This window comes from Solanum tuberosum, unplaced genomic scaffold (genome assembly GCF_000226075.1).
Source record: "Solanum tuberosum cultivar DM 1-3 516 R44 unplaced genomic scaffold, SolTub_3.0 scf00412, whole genome shotgun sequence".
Classification (NCBI taxonomy): Eukaryota; Viridiplantae; Streptophyta; class Magnoliopsida; order Solanales; family Solanaceae; genus Solanum; species Solanum tuberosum.
Genome location: NW_006239336.1, coordinates 84,743 through 103,028, shown reverse-complemented (window position 1 = coordinate 103,028; position 18,286 = coordinate 84,743). Strand labels below are relative to the sequence as shown.

General features: G+C 34.8%; 2 protein-coding genes, 1 long non-coding RNA gene and 1 other non-coding gene across 4 annotated transcripts in view; 3 read left to right on the top strand and 1 right to left on the bottom strand.

The window, feature by feature from the left end:
* The first annotated feature begins 644 nt into the window (after window positions 1–644).
* Window positions 645–4,854, top strand: LOC107057961 (uncharacterized). The gene is made up of 2 exons (XR_001471683.1): window positions 645–832; window positions 4,583–4,854. It is a non-coding gene; the product is annotated as an uncharacterized lncRNA (long non-coding RNA).
* Window positions 4,855–5,647: 793 nt separating this feature from the next.
* TRNAA-UGC (transfer RNA alanine (anticodon UGC)) lies at window positions 5,648–5,720 on the top strand. The gene has a single exon. It is a non-coding gene; the product is annotated as a tRNA-Ala (tRNA).
* Window positions 5,721–7,577: 1,857 nt separating this feature from the next.
* LOC102600441 (G2/mitotic-specific cyclin S13-7-like) lies at window positions 7,578–10,600 on the top strand. The gene is made up of 6 exons (XM_006362669.2): window positions 7,578–7,842; window positions 8,756–8,946; window positions 9,041–9,238; window positions 9,336–9,455; window positions 9,552–9,962; window positions 10,052–10,600. The coding sequence occupies exons 1-6, from the start codon at window positions 7,800–7,802 to the stop codon at window positions 10,394–10,396; spliced, it is 1,308 nt and encodes a 435-aa protein (XP_006362731.1). The 5' UTR covers window positions 7,578–7,799; the 3' UTR covers window positions 10,397–10,600.
* A 932-nt stretch (window positions 10,601–11,532) lies between these two features.
* Window positions 11,533–18,286, bottom strand: part of LOC102599886 (molybdopterin biosynthesis protein CNX1) — an 18,419-nt gene continuing 11,665 nt past the window's right edge. Inside the window, exons 10-13 of the mRNA XM_006362668.2 lie at window positions 15,768–15,925; window positions 15,438–15,544; window positions 14,615–14,671; window positions 11,533–11,941 (exon numbers count right to left, since the gene is read on the bottom strand). Coding sequence (XP_006362730.1) covers window positions 11,723–11,941; window positions 14,615–14,671; window positions 15,438–15,544; window positions 15,768–15,925 — 541 coding nt within the window. The 3' untranslated portion in view covers window positions 11,533–11,722. The remainder of the gene's footprint in view (window positions 11,942–14,614; window positions 14,672–15,437; window positions 15,545–15,767; window positions 15,926–18,286) is intronic.

Here is an 18,286-nt window from a genome sequence, read left to right as displayed (position 1 = left end):
ATGACATTAATTTACATAAATCTCACTAGGATCTTTTTTTTCGTCCTCATGAGTTATGACTTTATTTGTTTATCTTTTTATTTATAAATTATCTTTTATTTTGAATATTAATAATGTTAGATCGTGAATATTATATTATTATTACAAAAAAGAAAACAAATATCATTAACTTTTAAAAAATTAAAAATACCACAAACAAACATTGTAAATTTCAAATAATGATGATTGGGACCTGTGTTTATTTATAGGGATAAGAGTTTGAAAAATACCAACTTTGGTCGGATTTGCTGTTGCGATACTAAACTTTCATAAGGACCTATTATCACTCTAGACTATTTAATACCGTATTTTTTTACCCCTGAACTATTTAATAATGTATTTTAAAGGTATATATGTGTCCACGTGGACACGTTACTATTTATAATTTTGCATTATTTTTTATGTTCACATGGACAAATATATATGTTTAAAATACAGTATTAAATAGTTTAGAAAGCTAATAGATCCTCATAAAAATTTAGTATCGCAACAGCAAATCCGACAAAGTTGGATACTTATCCCTTATTCATATTGTTAAACTTGAGATATCTTTTTTAACAAACCATTGTTTATGTGGCCTTAGAGATGTTGGCGGCATATTTCAAAATACCATTGTTTTTCGCTCTCTTTTCTTAAGGCGGCGGCATAGTGGATGAACCCTATATAAACATTGGTATGTGTTAATTTCAAGATCCTCTGTGAAATTAGTTAGTATACTGCCTCGTTCCTTTTCTTCACCATCTTTAGAGGCCATGTCTAATGTTGTCGACCTTCACAACCATACGGAGAACAGGTAATAATGGTTTTCAAAATTAATTTATTTGTTTTTACACCCAACATTCAAGATTTTAGGTTTATTTATTCAAGTTCTACAACGGTAGACACGGCCTTAATAAGATGGTGAAGAAAAGGATAAAGGTACAATTCATGGGGTTTTTTTCATTTTCATTCAAAGTAATTACGTGTTTTACAGAGATTTAATTGATTTGATTTTACAGACAAATTCAAGATTTTAGGTTTTGAACCCTTGCGCTTAATGGGTTCAAGATAACATATTAACTCAGTTTCTTGAATAGATACAAGTTCAATTAATTATACATTATGGGTTTTGCTTTATGAACCCTAATTCTTTTTGCTTTATGGATACATTATCTTCAACTTTGGTGCATTACTGTCTGCTATCTTTATGGTGTTAACAAATTGTTCCTTTAACTTGCCGCAAATATTTGAAAAAGGATTATATTGCCTTTCCAGTTAAGTTTGAAGCAAATGGTATAAGAATACAACACCTACTAAAGATACTTGCATAGGGTATCTCTGTGAAAGAGGGGGAGGGGGACCTAACACCATTGTCTACTATTTGCCTTTAATGCATGTCTGATGTGTGTATATTACTGTGGCTCAAGAAGAACACAGAAAATACTTAAGATAGAAATAGAGCAAATAATAAACGGACCAACAAACCAAAAACTCTTGAACAATAAGGTTTATTCATGGTTGTTTTGTGTTATATGAAAGTATTTGACTAGACAAGGAGCTTAAGATAGAAATAAGTTAAATATATATAACATACCAAATACCAAAAACTAGTTCCAGAAGTATCTTCCATTTATCTTGACCTAGACTGATATCGATGCTGATGATATTTGCCATTGTCAATTGTTTAGTGTGTGTCTCTGTGTGTATATATATATTATTTGGGTCTTGCTAAACTACTACATGAAGGTAGTACATTAGCATCCTCCCCAAATTTATTTCCCTCAACTTTTTTTTGATAAAGAATTTATTTCCCTCAACTTTGCTTCACCCAAAACGCCATTCTCTGCACAATTTTCGGGCAATCAATCAAGCAGATATGGTTCTTTTTGACAATCCAATGAATTCTTTTTTGGGAAATTTGTATGAATGTCGAGAAGGCCCTTTTTTTAGTGAGCTGTCAAAAATAGTAAGGACATGTTAGTGAACTAAAAAGTGGGGAGAATGATAATAATCTTCATTCTCCTTCTGAGGGATATCCTATCTATCTCGCCTCCATAAGTCTTGAAAACAGGGGTCAAAAGTTTTTACATTCAGGTAATCTTGCTTCATATCAAAGAAAGGTAGAAAAACACACCATTGGATCTCTTCTCAAAGTAATAAAGAGTCTTCTTCACTCTTGGTATTTATTGGTCTCCTACATGTTAGTACCTCCAAAAGTATGTCATAAAGATAAAATGAGAATGCTAAGATCAAGGAGTTTACATATATCGGAAGGTCTTGGTTGTAAGCCCAGCCCCCCCAAAAAAAAAGAAGTCAATTGTAGTGACTATGTTTGAATATTTTTAGCTTAACTTGGAAAGTGCAGAGTTGCATATCCTCTACATTTGTGCTTAGTTCATAGACCATTTGTCGAATTGCTCTAAAGATAGAGGATTGGAAATGCATGATAAGGGATTATTTTTTAAAAAAAATTGTTAGGAAACATTAGGTAGGCTAGTACATATATGATAATCAATTGCATTTTACAATGTATAGATAATGCTTTTGAATTTCTCCAATGTAAATAAGTTCCCATCCATCTATTGTGCACTTACTTGTGTCATGTGTGTTGTGTGGTTGTGATGGATTGTTTGGTATCACCAGTGTCTTTGAATAGTTTAGTGGGGTGGGGATTTAGAATACTATTCTCTTACCAGTCAAAAAGAAAGTTTACAGTGCTTTTACCCAGAAAAGGTTGTTTTGCTTTATTATGCTAATGCAAATTTTGCCTTTCTGAACAATTGATGCAATGGTTATAAGTGAATGCTGCCTTTGATGATTCATCAGGTGTTTTTGGGATGCTTGGTGAACTGATAGTCCTAGATGCTTGTAGTACACAGTGATTGAATGAGTTTCCCTTCAGTGATTTCTTGTTTGTTTCTTATTGTTTAGAGTTGAGTTTACTTTGGTACTTCCCTTTTTCCTTCCTCCCCTGTTAGGCAAAGTGATATTTGCTTCCTTAAGTTATAGAAAAGGAGAAGAAAGAGGAGGTGCAGGAAAGAGTTGGGAAGATGTTAATTAAAAAAAAATTAATCTAGATAGGTATTAGTAATTTTATGAGCTAGCATTCATTTTATTTTTCTTGTCAGTATTTTGTTTCACTTCTGGTTCATGTTCTACGACCTTTTTCCGTGCATCTGACTGCATCGTAGTGCACTTGTCAGTTTTGAGGAGAATTTCCCTTATGCTAAAATTTGGTCTCATGATAGTTTGGTTAAACCTTCTTCTGATGGTTTGTTTACGGACTGACAAGAAGAAATCTTCTTCCTGCTAACTCCTTACAGCTTGATCGTTTGGGATCAACACATTTAAGATTTTCTTATGGCAAGAGTTGGTTTTTGCTTTACGATCCAAAAGTAGGCCTTTTGGTGTTATGATGTTTGTTGATCACTTCACCTTGGTTCTGGGCAACATAAGGACTTATTATATTAAAGCTTGTATACTTTAGCCTTTTTTTGATGTATTTTATTTTTCTTAGTCTCTACTCTCTAGGAAAGAAAACCTGAGCCAATAGTGCTAGTGATTGGTTACAATGAGCCTAAATCTGTAGGGATATTGAACCCTCTTATCTACAATATCAAGAGTGAATGTGGTGTTTGTGCCATAGGATTACCATTCTAAAAATCAGACCTTTGAATACACGCTTGATATTCCCTTTGAAGTAATTATATTAAATATATGGTGTGTTTAAAAACCTTTAAACATGTGATCCGTGGTACCGGTTACTTTCTACATGACATAGGATTTCCATCACATATCTTCTCAACAACAACATATCCAGTGTGATCCCACAGATGGGGTTCAGGGAGGGTATAGTGACGCAGACCTTACTCTACCTTGTGAGGTAGAGCGGCTATTTCCGATAGACCATCAGCTCGAGATATATGGTATACATGTCTTCTCAATAACTGATATATGGGATTTGTGAAAGATCTATCTCTGATTGGTATTATTGGGATCATCAGTTGGAGTGTGTTTGCAGCTATGGTAGATCCCTTGGCCATTTTAAATGTCTTGTTAGTGCTAGTGGGATTCAGATACCGAATGATTAAACCAAATAAATTAGTAGACTTTGTTGTACAGGTTCTGCTCTTTCTCATATTGTTAATTATCTGGTAAAGCAGTACAGGTTACTCTATTTGTCTGATTTCTTGACAATGTGAATTTTAGGATTTCAAATAGCTAAATCATTTTTCACACCTCCTGTTATTTCGAATCTATACTTCTCCTTTTTCTTGTAAAGTTGTTCGGAAGAGAGTTGCAAGGCGTGCAAATCTGAAACCATGTAGGCATGACATGAATAGTTTGCTCTTTATTGATGAAGTCTTTCTTGTATATTGCCTACTTGGTTTTCTAGATGTCTTGTTATTTGGCCTACTGGTCTAAGACATCCGTCCAAACTCAGCAAAGCGCCCTACATCTACATGTTACAAAAAACCACCTTTTCTTATTTCTGTTCTTAAGTTCAGCAAACCAGCTTGTTGTCTTTTTAGTGACTGTCACTGAACTCTTTTACCTTGCACAGGAGCTGGAGAACATGTTATCCGAGTTGTCGTCTGAACCAAGATATCAGCAAAGACGAACGACTTCATTCTGATCGAGTGCTTTCTTTAGTTCTTTTGCAGAAGGTACTGTAGTCCTGATAGATATAGGAATGTGTATCCTCTATGAAACATCTTATTAGGGAGTTGGGAGATAGATCTTAGCATGTTTGATCTTTGTTTTATCTGTATATGTTTAGATGCACATGAAAAACTGAAGATGAAATGGACTCTTACCTTACTGTGTCCTTTTTACTTGGTAAGCAAATTTGCAATATTTTTTTTTTATTTTTTTTTTAGAAAAACGAAGGCGTTGATCTAGTGGTAAGATCACAATGCGTGATGCAGCCCTTCCACATTGTTCGAGAAGATTGGGTATTCAACTTTATTTATGTAGAGTGGCAAGATGTTGATAGTTTTTTGGTTGTATCTAAACAATAATAATATTGTAGAGGGAAAAACATTTAAAGATTCAACTTTCTTTTTGATGGCTTAGACACATGTTATGAGTTCGAGTAATCAACCATGTCTTGTCTACTCATAAGTGAGTTGCACACTTTATTAATGAAATTAGGGTTCGGACATGATATGAAATCCAAAATTCTTGAAAAAAGTTGATTTGGTAATTCTATATCATGATTTCATTTTTAAAATATAAAATTGACACACAAATTTATATTTTGTAAAAAAGAAAGAAGTTCGTTTTGTATATACTAATTAGGGGTGTCCGTTGGTTTGATCGATTTATTGGCCAGTTTGATTTTTGCACACTCCTAATTAAGGAATTGTTGCCCATAACTATTAGCAAAGGCTCAAATTAAAGATTGAATGAGCTTATTAAACTTTGAATCATTATAAGGAAGTCAAGTGGTTCGTGACTGACTAGCCGTTTCTACCTTTTCACTTTCCATGAGTCAAAAAATATAACGATAGCTATGAGAAGTAGAGCAAAATACTTGTAGCGAGTAAAGAACATTTCACATTTCACATTTTATGATTTGTAATAGTAAAATATATATTAATGATATCTATGTAAGATACAATCACATGGGGATGTAGCTCAAATGGTAGAGCGCTCGCTTTGCATGCGAGAGGCACGGGGTTCGATCCCCCGCATCTCCATTCTTTTTCTTAATTTATTTTTCATCATTTAACATTTTTGTTCACAAAATTAAATGAAAAAACAACAAATATTTTTTCTTTTGATTTTTGATTTTTATTTTTTTCCATTTCAACTTCGAATGGTTAGTTAAAATTTGAAAAACGGGTTCAAGAATATCAAATCTCACTTTGTGGGATTATACTTTGTATATTGTTGGTTTGAGGATACGAAATAGTAATTTAATCACATAATTTGCACTTTTTTTCTAAGTGAAATTCATGTTAATGATTTAACTAAACTTAACAAACTTTATGCGGAGAAGTTGGGGCACTCCCTCTCTTCTTGTCCTTGGTGTTATTTAATATAATTATGTAGTTTCTCATTCTTTCATGCATATTACTTTTTATTTTATTATTTCATATGCTTTGTATCTTAATAACGTATAATACGAAGAAGAAAAAATATGGAATCCACTATATAGCTTAGGTGTGTTTCTATGTCTTATCCTTAAAAATAATATTTTAAAAATGTTAAAAAACATTAAAAAATATTACATGGGATTATTAAAAGTATAAGGTAGGAATGATCTTGATAGATTATATAATGTGAGAAACGAAACCCAGATGATTTGAGCATGTGCAGAGGAGATGCAATGGATGTCCTAGTGCAAAAGTGTGAGAGGTTGGTTATAGATGATTTCAAGAGAGGTAGAGATACGCTGAAAAAGTATTGGGGAGAGGCGATTAGACAAGACATGACGCAATTTCAATTTACTAAGAACATGGTCTTAGATAATATCATTATGGAGGTAACAAATTAGGGTAAGAGGTTAGTTAGATAGTTGTGTCGTCTCACTTATTCTTTAACTATTAATCATAATATTACTCTTGTATTGTTTGTCCTTTGAGTTCGATTATTGTCTATGATTTCTTTGACATTTTGATTATCGTTTATTTGTAATGATTATTGCTTAAAATGATTTGTCAGGTTGTCTATAGTATTTCGCGATGAGTTTCTTCATTTTAGTTATTCTTTTTTCTATATTGCTTTAGATTTTTTTTTTTTCTTGAGCTGAGGCTATATCATAAACAAAATCTCTCTCTTTAAGATAGTACTGAGTGGTAATATCAGCATACACTTTACTCTCCTGATACCTCAATTTGTGGAATTACACCGGATATAATGTTGTTATAGAATCACTAATAATTGATATAGAAGATCATTTGCTCTAAATATTGAACTAACTCTTAAATGGTATAAAATTAGGAAAAATTACCTAATTATACAACTTATTTTTATCATATTCTCTAAAATTTCCTATCATTTAAGAAAATCACTACTCTGAGTACTCTCTCCTATTCTCGGTTACATCACTTTATGCGATGTATTGGGACGTACACGATGTATCAAAACTCAGACGTGATGTATCGAGACGTTGAGCGATGTATCTGAAATTGAAACGCGATGTATTAGAACGTTTTGGGATGTTCCGGATTCCACCAAATTTAAGGGATTTTTTTAATTTGGAAAAGAGTAAAGATATGATATAATTAGCTCTTAACGCTATAATATTTGTGTAAAATTCTGATAAAATTATAAAAAAATTCAAAAATCAAAATAATTACCTATTTTGCCCTTTGATATTAATTTTCCTTTTTTACCAAACGGTAACAATCCCAGTGTCTTCTCACATACTATCCCTTCTAACGGCTAGTAAAAAAAAGAGCCTTTTTTGTTACTAAAACAAATCTCAACCGTCCGATCAGTTTCCATCTAACGGTCCTTATTCAAAAGCCAAAAATATGACCGTTAAAAAGTCAATAAACGCTCCTTTCGCCATTTTTGTTCCTCCATATAAATCTCATATAGTTTCTTCATACATTCTCTTTGTTAACTCACAAATCTGTGGAAAAAAACTTCAAAAATTCACAAAAAGAATTGTACGAAAGGGAGAAATAGTGGCGACTCAAAGTACAGAAGGAGGAGAGGCGGGGAATAGTCGTCTCCATTCTTTTCTGTCATCGATTTTGACGAGTATTGGTGGAGTTTTTGGACAGAGTAATAATCAGATAGAAGAAGAAGAGGAAGAAGAATTTGAAATGGATCATAATAAAGCTGTTGTTCCTCATAATTTACCCAGAGGTTTGTATGAAATTTTGCCCTTTTTTTAGCTTCTTTGTGTACTTTTCTTCCTTTTTTGACTGAGTTTCAATTGAATTTCATCTGGGTTTTATGTATTTAGACGGAATAATTGTTCTTTACCCAGAGGTTTGAATGAAATTCTGAAATTTCGCCTGTTTTTTAGCTTTCCCTGTTTTTTTACTTCCTTTTTTGACTGAGTTTCAATTGAATTTCATCTGGGTTTTATGTATTTAGACGGAATAATTGTTCTTTACCCAGAGGTTTGAATGAAATTCTGAAATTTCGCCTGTTTTTTAGCTTTCCCTGTTTTTTTACTTCCTTTTTTGACTGAGTTTCAATTGAATTTCATCTGGGTTTTACGTATTTTGACGGAATAATTGTTCTTTTCTTGTGAGGTTATAGTGGGATTTGAATGAAAATTCAGGTAATGTTATCTGGGTTTTTCGAATTTAGAAGAAAAAATTGTTCTTTTTCTTTGTGTTTACAGTGGGGTTCTTGAAATTTTTGATATCGGAGGGAAATAGTGGTAGATGCTTTTTTTTGGTATTAAGATGAAAAAATGTTCTTTTTCTTTGTGCTTATGGTGGGGTTCTTGAAATATTTGTAATCTGTATGAAATGAGCATGATAGATGGGTTTTTTCGTGTTAAGACGAAAAAAGTGTTCTTTTTCTGTGTGTTTATGGTGGGATTCTTGAAATACTTGATATCGCAATGATAGATTATTTTGTTGATTCTTTTTGTTTGATGACTGATGATTATGGATTCTTTTACTGATGAAAGTTGATTTCATAGCCGATTTTCTTTTGATATTGATGCTGATTTGATGATTGACTAATTGAAAATTGGAATCTCTAATTGTATGTTGCAAGAACATTATCATATGTCTCATGAGAAATCTACTAATCTGTATAGGAGGAGAAATGGGTGGTAAACAGAAAATTGGACAAGTTGCTGGGAAAAATAGGCGTGTACTCGGAGACATAGGCAACCTTGTGATTGTTCCTGCTGTTGAAGGGAAGCCTAAAGCAGCGCAGATTACTCGTCCTGCTACTAGGAGCTTTTGTGCACAGTTGCTAGCTAATGCACAAGCTGAGAAGAACAAGGTGAAGATTTACCTTAACACATTAAAAGAAATGGATTTATGAATCTTGAAATGGTGGATGATATAATTTGTGTTTTGTTTCTTTTTGTCTGTAGAAACCACTTGCAGAAGTCGTCAACAAAGTTGTTCCTACAAAGGTACAAGTTAAGAAGGCAGCATCAGACAACCTTGCACCTGAAACTGTTATTGTTATAAGCCCTGATAAGGAAGTGAAGCAAAGTCCCTTGAGTGGCAGAAGAAAAACAAAGAAATCTGGGAAGACTCTCACTTCTACCCTCACTGCAAGAAGCAAGGTTATTATGTACATTTAGTTTTTCCCCTCTTTAGAATTTAGATAAATAGTGTAGTTTTGAGTAATATCAAGATTCTGAAAATTGTGTTCTTTCTCAGGCTGCTTGTGGACTTGCCAATAGACCAAAGATAGACGACATCGATGCTGCGGATGTTGATAATCATTTGGCTGCTGTGGAGTATGTTGAGGACATCTACAACTTCTACAAGCTCACTGAGGTATATATGGTGACTCTCTTTTGCTTGTTCTGTACTGTTTGTGTTCCACTTTTAGAATCTCATATGCTACTTGGTTGTCTGTTGTGTCTATTCCAGGACGAAGGTCGAGTGAGTGACTATATGGATTTTCAACCAGAGCTGAATCATAAGATGAGAGCCATTCTTGTGGACTGGTTAATAGAAGTTCATAGGAAGTTTGAGCTAATGCCTGAAAGTCTTTACCTTACAATGAACATACTGGACCGTTTCCTCTCGGTGAAGACAGTTCCCAGGAGGGAACTTCAGTTAGTTGGCATTAGCTCAATGCTAATTGCTTGCAAGTATGAAGAGATTTGGGCACCAGAGGTCAATGATATCATTCATATATCAGACAATGCATATGCCAGAGATCAGATACTCCAGATGGAGAAAGCAATTCTTGGTAAGCTGGAATGGTATCTGACAGTTCCGACACCATATGTGTTTCTGGTTAGGTACATTAAAGCTTCAACACCAAATGATCAGGAGGTACTATATACTAATCATCTTTTGACATAATTGTCCATATGTGTGTGTTCATCTCTGGCTAATTTAACTCAATTATGTTGATATTGTAGATGGAGAACATGGCTTTCTTCTTTGCTGAACTTGGTCTGATGAACTATAAGACCACAATAACATGCTGTCCATCAATGTTGGCAGCATCATCTGTTTACGCTGCTCGTTGTACTCTCAACAAAAGTCCTCTATGGACTCAAACTCTGCAGCACCATACTGGATACTCAGAAGATCAGTTGATGGAAAGTGCAAAGGGATTGGTTAGCTATCACCTGGGTGCTGCAGAAAATAAGCTCAAGGCAATTTACAGGAAGTTTTCGAGTCCAGATAGAAGTGCTGTTGCCCTCTTCCCACCAGCAAGAAATCTTTCACCAACTAATACTTATACTACTACCTCTTCTTGAGTTGATTGTTTTTTTAGTTTGGTAGTGAGGTTGTGTTGAGATCATGTTACTGGTGTGATGATCTCTCTAGCTTGACTATTGGTGTGAGATTTTGCGTTTTGGAGTGTGTGAAACTATGGTTTTTATGATTTTACCTACTAGATGAAGTCATGTAAAAATCCTCACAATATGTTCTTTTTGTATGAAATTATTTGATTCATTGAACTCTATGTTCTCTATGCAACATGGTTTTTACATTTGAACACTAGAAAATGGTGCCTGGAAGATGTTCTCCAAGATTGCCTCATCCAACCAACAAGCAAATTGAAATGTCACTAGCACATAATTTCTTTACAAATATTTTTAAACAATAAAAGTTAATGTCATGTGAAATATATGTAGTACTTCATCCCACTCCTCATTGTGATGCTCAAACATGTTCAATTTCTTCCAAATTAATTTTTGACACTTTTTTAGAAACTAGTTTTTCAAAAGGATATGTCACTTGCCACTTCACTTGCACATATTATATTACATGTGTAAAATTGATATTGAAAAAGGGACATCAATTTGAACATTGGCAATTCAAACAAGAAATTGATCAAAGATATCCGTCATCTCATGCATACTGAGCAAATCGAGCAGACAGGGAAGCAAGAAAGGACTATGTGCTAGGGGAGCAGCAAAGAACTGAATGGAAGTGTCTAATGTTCAAGGCCAACAGCCTATTTCACTATGTGGCGAAACTAGCAACAGCAGACAGGTTAGCCAAATGGGGTGTGGAACTTACCTAAGAAGGTCTTATGCAAAAATGAAGAATCTGATCATTCAATGTCAATTCGCCAGATATTTATGGAATCACATGGACTCATCAACATAGTGTAGTCCCAACAAATTGGGGTCAATTTTTACAATGGTGCATACAACATGGAAAGGGGAAGTCTATAACAACCCAAATCTTCAAGATCATTTTGGCTGAATGCATATGTGGGGTGTGGATTGAGAGGAATAACATAACTTTTGTGAAGAAGAGCAAAACAGAGGAACCTATGTGACTATTGCTAGAGCTCCATCTAGTATAAAAATAGGCTGATTGTTAGAGCTGTAGTAAGATGAGAGTAATACTGAGAACAAAGCATGTTGTGTTAGCTGCTTGATATGTAACTTTTACTTCTGGTAATTAATAAAACAGTTAGTTACCAAAAAAAAAAAAAGAGATTTATTCAAATTTCCTGTCCTTTGAAGTGGCCTTGTATATAAGATACAACATAACTCATTGGAAAAGGTGCTTTAGATGCACATGGTTCCAAGTTAATGTCACAGTATAATATCAACAAGAGATACATGTTAGTGGGAACAGGAACAACCATGTTCTTCACCACCACTCGAAGACAACTTGTAACTGCGTTCCCAAGTATCTGTGGGAGCAGCTTGTGCATGAGGAATATGACGAGGATGTTTCTCTCTCTTGTCACCCCTTACCTGCTTCAGTGCATGCTTAAGTGAGGGTAGCAAAGCTTCCATGCACTCTGCAACTGCATTTGGATTGCCTGGCATATTGATGATCTGAAAACATTGTGTAAAAGGTAAAATTCCAGCAGTTAGAAAAGCTCCAAGAATAGTAAAAGATTCCTAACCAATGAAGGGATACAATTAAATCTTGTGTCAATTAGAGCTAGATGCACTTTTTTTTTTGTAAAGGAGAGCTAGATGCACTTTCTTTACATAAAAGGAACTTATCATGCAGCTCGCACTTGGCTCTCCTGGTAAAGGAAGAAAATCTGCAAGTCGACTCACTTATGTTGCTAATTAGCCTAATGCTTCTTCTCGACACATAGAGGCACACCTCACAGACCATTTAGGATTTAGCAGTTTAACCTTGCAGGTGTCAACCTTGCGGTCTCTAGTATTACGGGTAAAACATGAATTGGACAAAAGAAAATATCCTAATGATACTAGGAGAACCATCTTAAAGGAAAACAGTAGCAAATGTTGAGACTTAGGAAGGAGCTTTCTCATACACTTCAAATGAACTCAAGTATTTTGAAATGGAAAATAATTTAAGTTGAATACAAAAACAACTTGCATCTTGAGATGGGATTCACTATCAACTCAAAGTACCTCTCATCCTTAACTACCTTAAACTATCATAGAGTCAGAGCCAAGCCCAACTGCAAAAGAAAAAGAACGAAAAGCAAATAAAGGAAACTACTATCTACATCTATCACTAGCTTCCCGTTGGAATCCCACATCAATGGGATAAGAGGTTCTTCGTCTCCGTATATGGTCTAGGACAATCCTCCCATCATGAGCTAGCTTTTGGGGTTGAGACGTTGAGTTGGGTCAAGGTCCATTTCTTTACTATGGTATCACAGCAGACAAAGGTCGTGGGATTGAATCTCTCCTCCACCCATTATCAAAAAGAATTTTCACGTGTTTGGCCTAAGAAATTAAAAAATCAGGCCTACATGTGAGGCGTGTTGAGAACATAATTAAGCAATTAAATTGTACTCTCTTTAACAACTTAAGTTTTTTTTTTTTTTGATAAAGGTAACTTAAGTTGTTTAGATGACATGGTTACACTTCAACATGGTATCAGAATCGGGTTCATACCAATTCACTGTGGGCGTCTTACATTGTCCATGCTCCAAATGTATAGTTCTGGGTGTAAGGGGGTGTTGAGTCCCACATCAGTGGACTTAGGGAATTAGGTCACTTTATATAATATTGGGCAATCCTCGTCTCTAGAGTTAGATTTAGGGTTTGAGTTGGGCCCAAAACCCATTTTTTAACATGGTATTATAGCAAAGAAGAGATCTTGGGATCGAATCTCAGAGCCACCCATTATCAAAAAGAATTTCCACGTTCTTGGCTCATGAAAAAAAAAATAGGTCCACGCTAGGTGGAGGTTTGAGAATATAATTAAGGGGGGTGGGGGGCGTTTGGATTGGCTTTTTAAAAGTTGCTTATAAGCTAAAAGCCAAAAGTTGGGAACTTTTTATGTCTTTCCCAAACACCTCCAAAAATGAAAAAGAGCTTAAAAGCCAAAAGCTACTTAAAATAAGTCAATCCAAACACCCACTAAGTAATAAAAGTGTGATCTCTCTGCCAGCTTAGAGGAGATGTCACACACTTCAACACTTCAAAATTTCCACTAGCTGTAATTTTACATTGAAGATATTCATGTTTGTCTTTCCCATTTCTTTCAGCTATGGAAGTGTGATCATAAGTGTGACACCTGTTGCTGGAGGTAAAACATTGTACACTTAAAACATGAATGTACAGTAAAACCAACACACACAGAAAAATAGAGATTATTGGATTAGGGAGAGAAGATGCATAAATTGATGACAATACAACCACAGTTCTGAAACTTAACACTCAGTTCGACTTGCTAAGCAAATGAGTTCAGTAAAAATGAAAGATGAACCATAGTTCTAAAACTCAACACTAAGATTCGACTTGCATAGCAAAGGCTTCTAAAACTCAATACTAAGATTCGACTTGCTAAGCAAAGGCTTCTAAAACTCAACACTAAGATTCGACTTGCTAAGCAAAGGCGTTCAGTCAAGTGGAAGACTAAGATTACAAAGACAGAAACTTTGCTAGTAAGCCAATAACTTGTCCCTAAATAGAAGATCCTATCATAACACAACTGATGAAACACATCCCTAGTTTTGAGTAACTCAAATGATAAATAAGCAAATGAGTAGAGTAAAAACTGAAACAGCGAATAGACCTATAAAAACAATTGAAACCTCTTCAGGTCAATGATTTTGGACTTGCTCAAAATAGGTTTAGGGAGAATATACACAGAAACTTCACATAAACTTGCAGCAGAACTGTTCTAACTCTAAGATGCCATAAGCTTCCTTTAAAGTAAAGACAAAATAAAAAACTTAGCCTTAAATTAAGTTTTACATATTAATCTGAGTAATTATAGCACAATGTGCTTGTGAAAATGAATGCTTAGCTAATATGTCAACTCAGTGACTCACGTTATTCAACTCAAAGTGCATGCTTGTACAAATTTAATAATCTTAGTTTAGTCAAGGTAATTCGGTTTTACTGCAATAGTTGTCTAAAGTTCTAAAACCACAAATGCCTTCCCTTTCTGTCAGTCAAGCACAATTTTAAGCTGAGCTTATCAACAATATGGGGAAACTTTCGGCTGATTCATGTGGGTGGTTTGGTGATGCATGATAGTAAAAATACAATAGTTTGGACTTCTGGCCTTACCAATGTTGATCCTCTTATTCCAGCTGCTGCACGTGAGAGCATTGCAGAGGGCGTAACCTATGTGAAGCAAGATGCATGATTGTGAGTCCACCATAAAGGCAAAATATTATAGTCACCTTACATAAACATGCAAATTCCATAGCTGCCTTATGTGAACATGCAAAAGTTTCAACCACCAGATAACTGATTAAGAAAATAAAGAAAGCATGCTGAAGATTAAATATCTGATGTTATCAAAAGAAGTCACTTCATTAGTGTTTGACAATACACATCTATTGTTGTTAGGCCACCACAAAGGCAAACAGAAAATCACTTGGTTAACTTGAATTCTCTAGTTCATTTTGATACTTGAGGAAAATTGTTTAGGCAGAAAATGAAAAAATCCACTGGATAACTCCACCTAGCTTAGGCAGAAAAGGAAAAAATCAATTACTTTTTTTGTCTATGTTGGATTTAAACTCTAATCTTCCATGGTCTTAATTCTAATTTCATCGACCTCAAGGGTAAGCCCATGTGTGATCAACTTTCAAGATTACTCATACAAATTTTGGTATTTAATTCTTGAATATGCTTAGGAAATATATTTATCTTTTCTTTCCCCAGTTTTTCAATAGAACACTGTGAATAATAATATGAGCATGTGGTTATACACCTAGTTCTATTTTTTCATTCTTTGTTCGACACCCCCACAGTTTCAGCAATCAACTAGATGAAGGTTATACAGACAAGGGTGTCTAAAATATCTGCCAAATTTTAGCACCTGTAATACATATATTGTCTAATAAATTCCCATGGAATACCAGTGATATGAGAACTTTAATACCTTCAAACTTTCTCGCATCATAACATAGAGAAGACCGGGTGTTTCTTTCTGTATCATACTTTTGGTAGCTTCTGGGGTAACATCCCTTGGGGTACAGCCAGTCCCACCTGACTCATCCAGTAAAAGTATGAGAGAAACAAGAAGAAGAATGAAGGTTCTAGATGACAACTTTGTGTTCTGAAAAAGCCATTTCAGTAGAAAATAAAAATAAATAGACTTATTGCTATTCCAGCCATTGAAATTATACTAGTGAATGAAAACCAGCAAGTCATTCATAAATATTTTATTGCTTGAAAAAGAAACGGACCATGGCCATAATAACTAACATACCAAGGGTAAGAATAAGATCCACTTTGTCAACATCACTCCACTTCTGCAACATGTCTTTAATCTTTTGCACATCATCTGGCACAACAGCTGTTGCAACTATACTTGTCCCTCCAAGCCTTTCTGATGATGCATTGACGACAGAAACTGCCCTTGGACCACTGCAAGATCACATAGCATAAAGAAACTTGGATCATTTAATAATCAAGGAAGGGAAGGTTTTTTTTTTTTGTTTTTTTTGGTAACTTACATTTTGTATTAATCACCAAAGCATCAACATTACATATCTACAGCTAGTTGACATACTAGCTATCTCACATCAGAGGAAAAAAAAAAACTACATCAAAACTCACTAGCCAGTCTATCTCTTAAGGCAACAAATCTCTAGCTAGAATAACAAGTTGCGTTCTTCCCTTTGCATTCTTTATCATACATTCAGGGAAGGTTTTTTTAATGGGCTCTAGCATTTCATGTGAGCACGAAAATATCAAGTGGCCATGTAAATTCAATCCAAGGTGAAAACAGTGTTAATGCAGAAAAAAAAAAGAGGGAAAACAAAAATCAATTAAAGTAATCAGACTATGCTAAACTCAAACTAGAATATCTATGCATTTGACAAAATGGTCACTTGCAGATGAGACACTTTAACCAGAAAACAAAAGAAATATCGGCCTATCTAATCAATTGTACAATGGTAGTTCTCCTATCCATGTGAAAATCAAGCAAAAAATAGAAAGAATACAGAAGTAGGGCTAGAAGGAGAAAGAAAGTAAACATGCCCACTGCAGAGTTCCAACTTGCAAATAATGATTACCATCCTTCCGGTTCTTTTATCATTAGGCAATTTGGATGGTAAATTTTGCCTCTTCTGAAAGCACTAAGTGATATGATCCTAATTAACAATACATGATCCATTCAAACACCAAATAATATGAAGTAGTCTGCATACTCTTTGAAATATGTAGCAAAAAGTCTGGGTACTCACATGTTCCACTTTTATACGGAGTACTATCAGATTTGCTACTTTTCCTTTTGCATCACTTAAGTGACCCTTTTGGTATGACGAACCAAAAAGGTGTATCCTAATGCGACCTTTCTTTGTAAAATAAAATTTAAAAATGATAAATTTTGCCTCTTTTGGAAGCAGTAAAGTGATAGGCTCTTAATTAATGATACATGAGCCATTCAAACACCAACTAATATGAAGTAGCTTAAGATATATAGCAAAGAGTCTGTGTACTCACATGTTTCACTTTTACATGGAGTAATATCAGATTTGCCATTTTCCCTTTAGCATCACTAAAGTGACCCTTTTGGAATGACGAACCAAAAAGGTGTATCCTGATGCAACCTCTCTTTATTAAAGAGGTGGGGGAGGGAGGTGTATCCCAATGCATCTCTTTTAATTCCAAGAATTAAAAATTGATGTGTCGGTTGCACCATCATGTCTCGGACAAGGAGTGGTGAACTCAAGAAATAGTATAGTCATTTATTGTGGCCACAGAGACAAATTAAATAATAGTTCAACTCTTATCAATGGTTTCCAATGACTACAAATTTTGAGGTACTTCCTCTTTTCTTGCAAAATAGTTAGAACTTAGAGGTACCATCTTGCAAAGTTTCGAAGCTTCTGTTTTTTCTGTTTCATTTTCTTTGTGTGTGTGTGTGCGCGCGCGCGGTGGTGGTGGTGGGGCACAGATTGAAGCTCATTATGAAGGTTTGAAAAGCATGTCACTCCTTGTTAGATGGCTAGTTGTGAAGAATCCCCTAGTGGATGGAGAAATAAGGAGTGTCTCAAAGAAAGAAAAGGGGGAAAACAAAAATTATTTAACGTAACCAGCCTATGATGAACTCAAAATAGAATATCTAAGCATTTGACAAAATGTTCACTTGCAGATGAGATATTTTAACCAGAAAACTAAAGCAATATCAGTCGATCCAATCAAATTGTACAATGCTAGTTCCCTTATCTATGCAAAAACCAAGCCAAAAATAGAAGAATACAGAAGTAGAGCTAGAAGGAGAAAGAAAGTAAATATGCCCACTGCAGAGTTCAATTTGTCAAAGAATGACTACCATCCTCCCAGTTCTTTTATCATTTAGGCATTTAGGATGGTAAATTTTGCCTCTTCTGGAAGCACTAGAGCAATATGATCCTAATTAACGATATATGAGCCATTCAAACACCAAGTAATATGAAGTAGCTTTATATATGTAGCAAAGAGTCTGTGCACTCACATGTCCCACTTTTACACGGAGTAATATCAGATATGCTATTTTTCCTTTCACATCACTATAGTGAACCTTTTGGAATGACGAACCAAAAAGGTGTATCTTAATGTGACCTCTCTTAATAAAAAAGGTGGAGGAAGGAGGTGTATCCCGATGCATCTCTTTCAATTCCAATAACTGAGAACTGATGTGTCAGTTGCACCATCATGTCTCAGACAAGGAGTGGCAAACTCAAGAATATAGTCATGTATAGTGGTCATGGAGGCAAATTCTGTGTGTGTGTGTGTGGG

Excerpts from the sequence above, each read along its gene's own strand:
- LOC102600441 (XM_006362669.2), top strand. The coding sequence starts at position 7,800 with ATGGATCATAATAAAGCTGTTGTTCCTCATAATTTACCCAGAG. Across the intron at positions 8,947-9,040 it reads CACAAGCTGAGAAGAACAAG|AAACCACTTGCAGAAGTCGT; the intron begins GTGAAGATTTAC and ends TTTTGTCTGTAG. Across the intron at positions 9,963-10,051 it reads CAACACCAAATGATCAGGAG|ATGGAGAACATGGCTTTCTT; the intron begins GTACTATATACT and ends TTGATATTGTAG.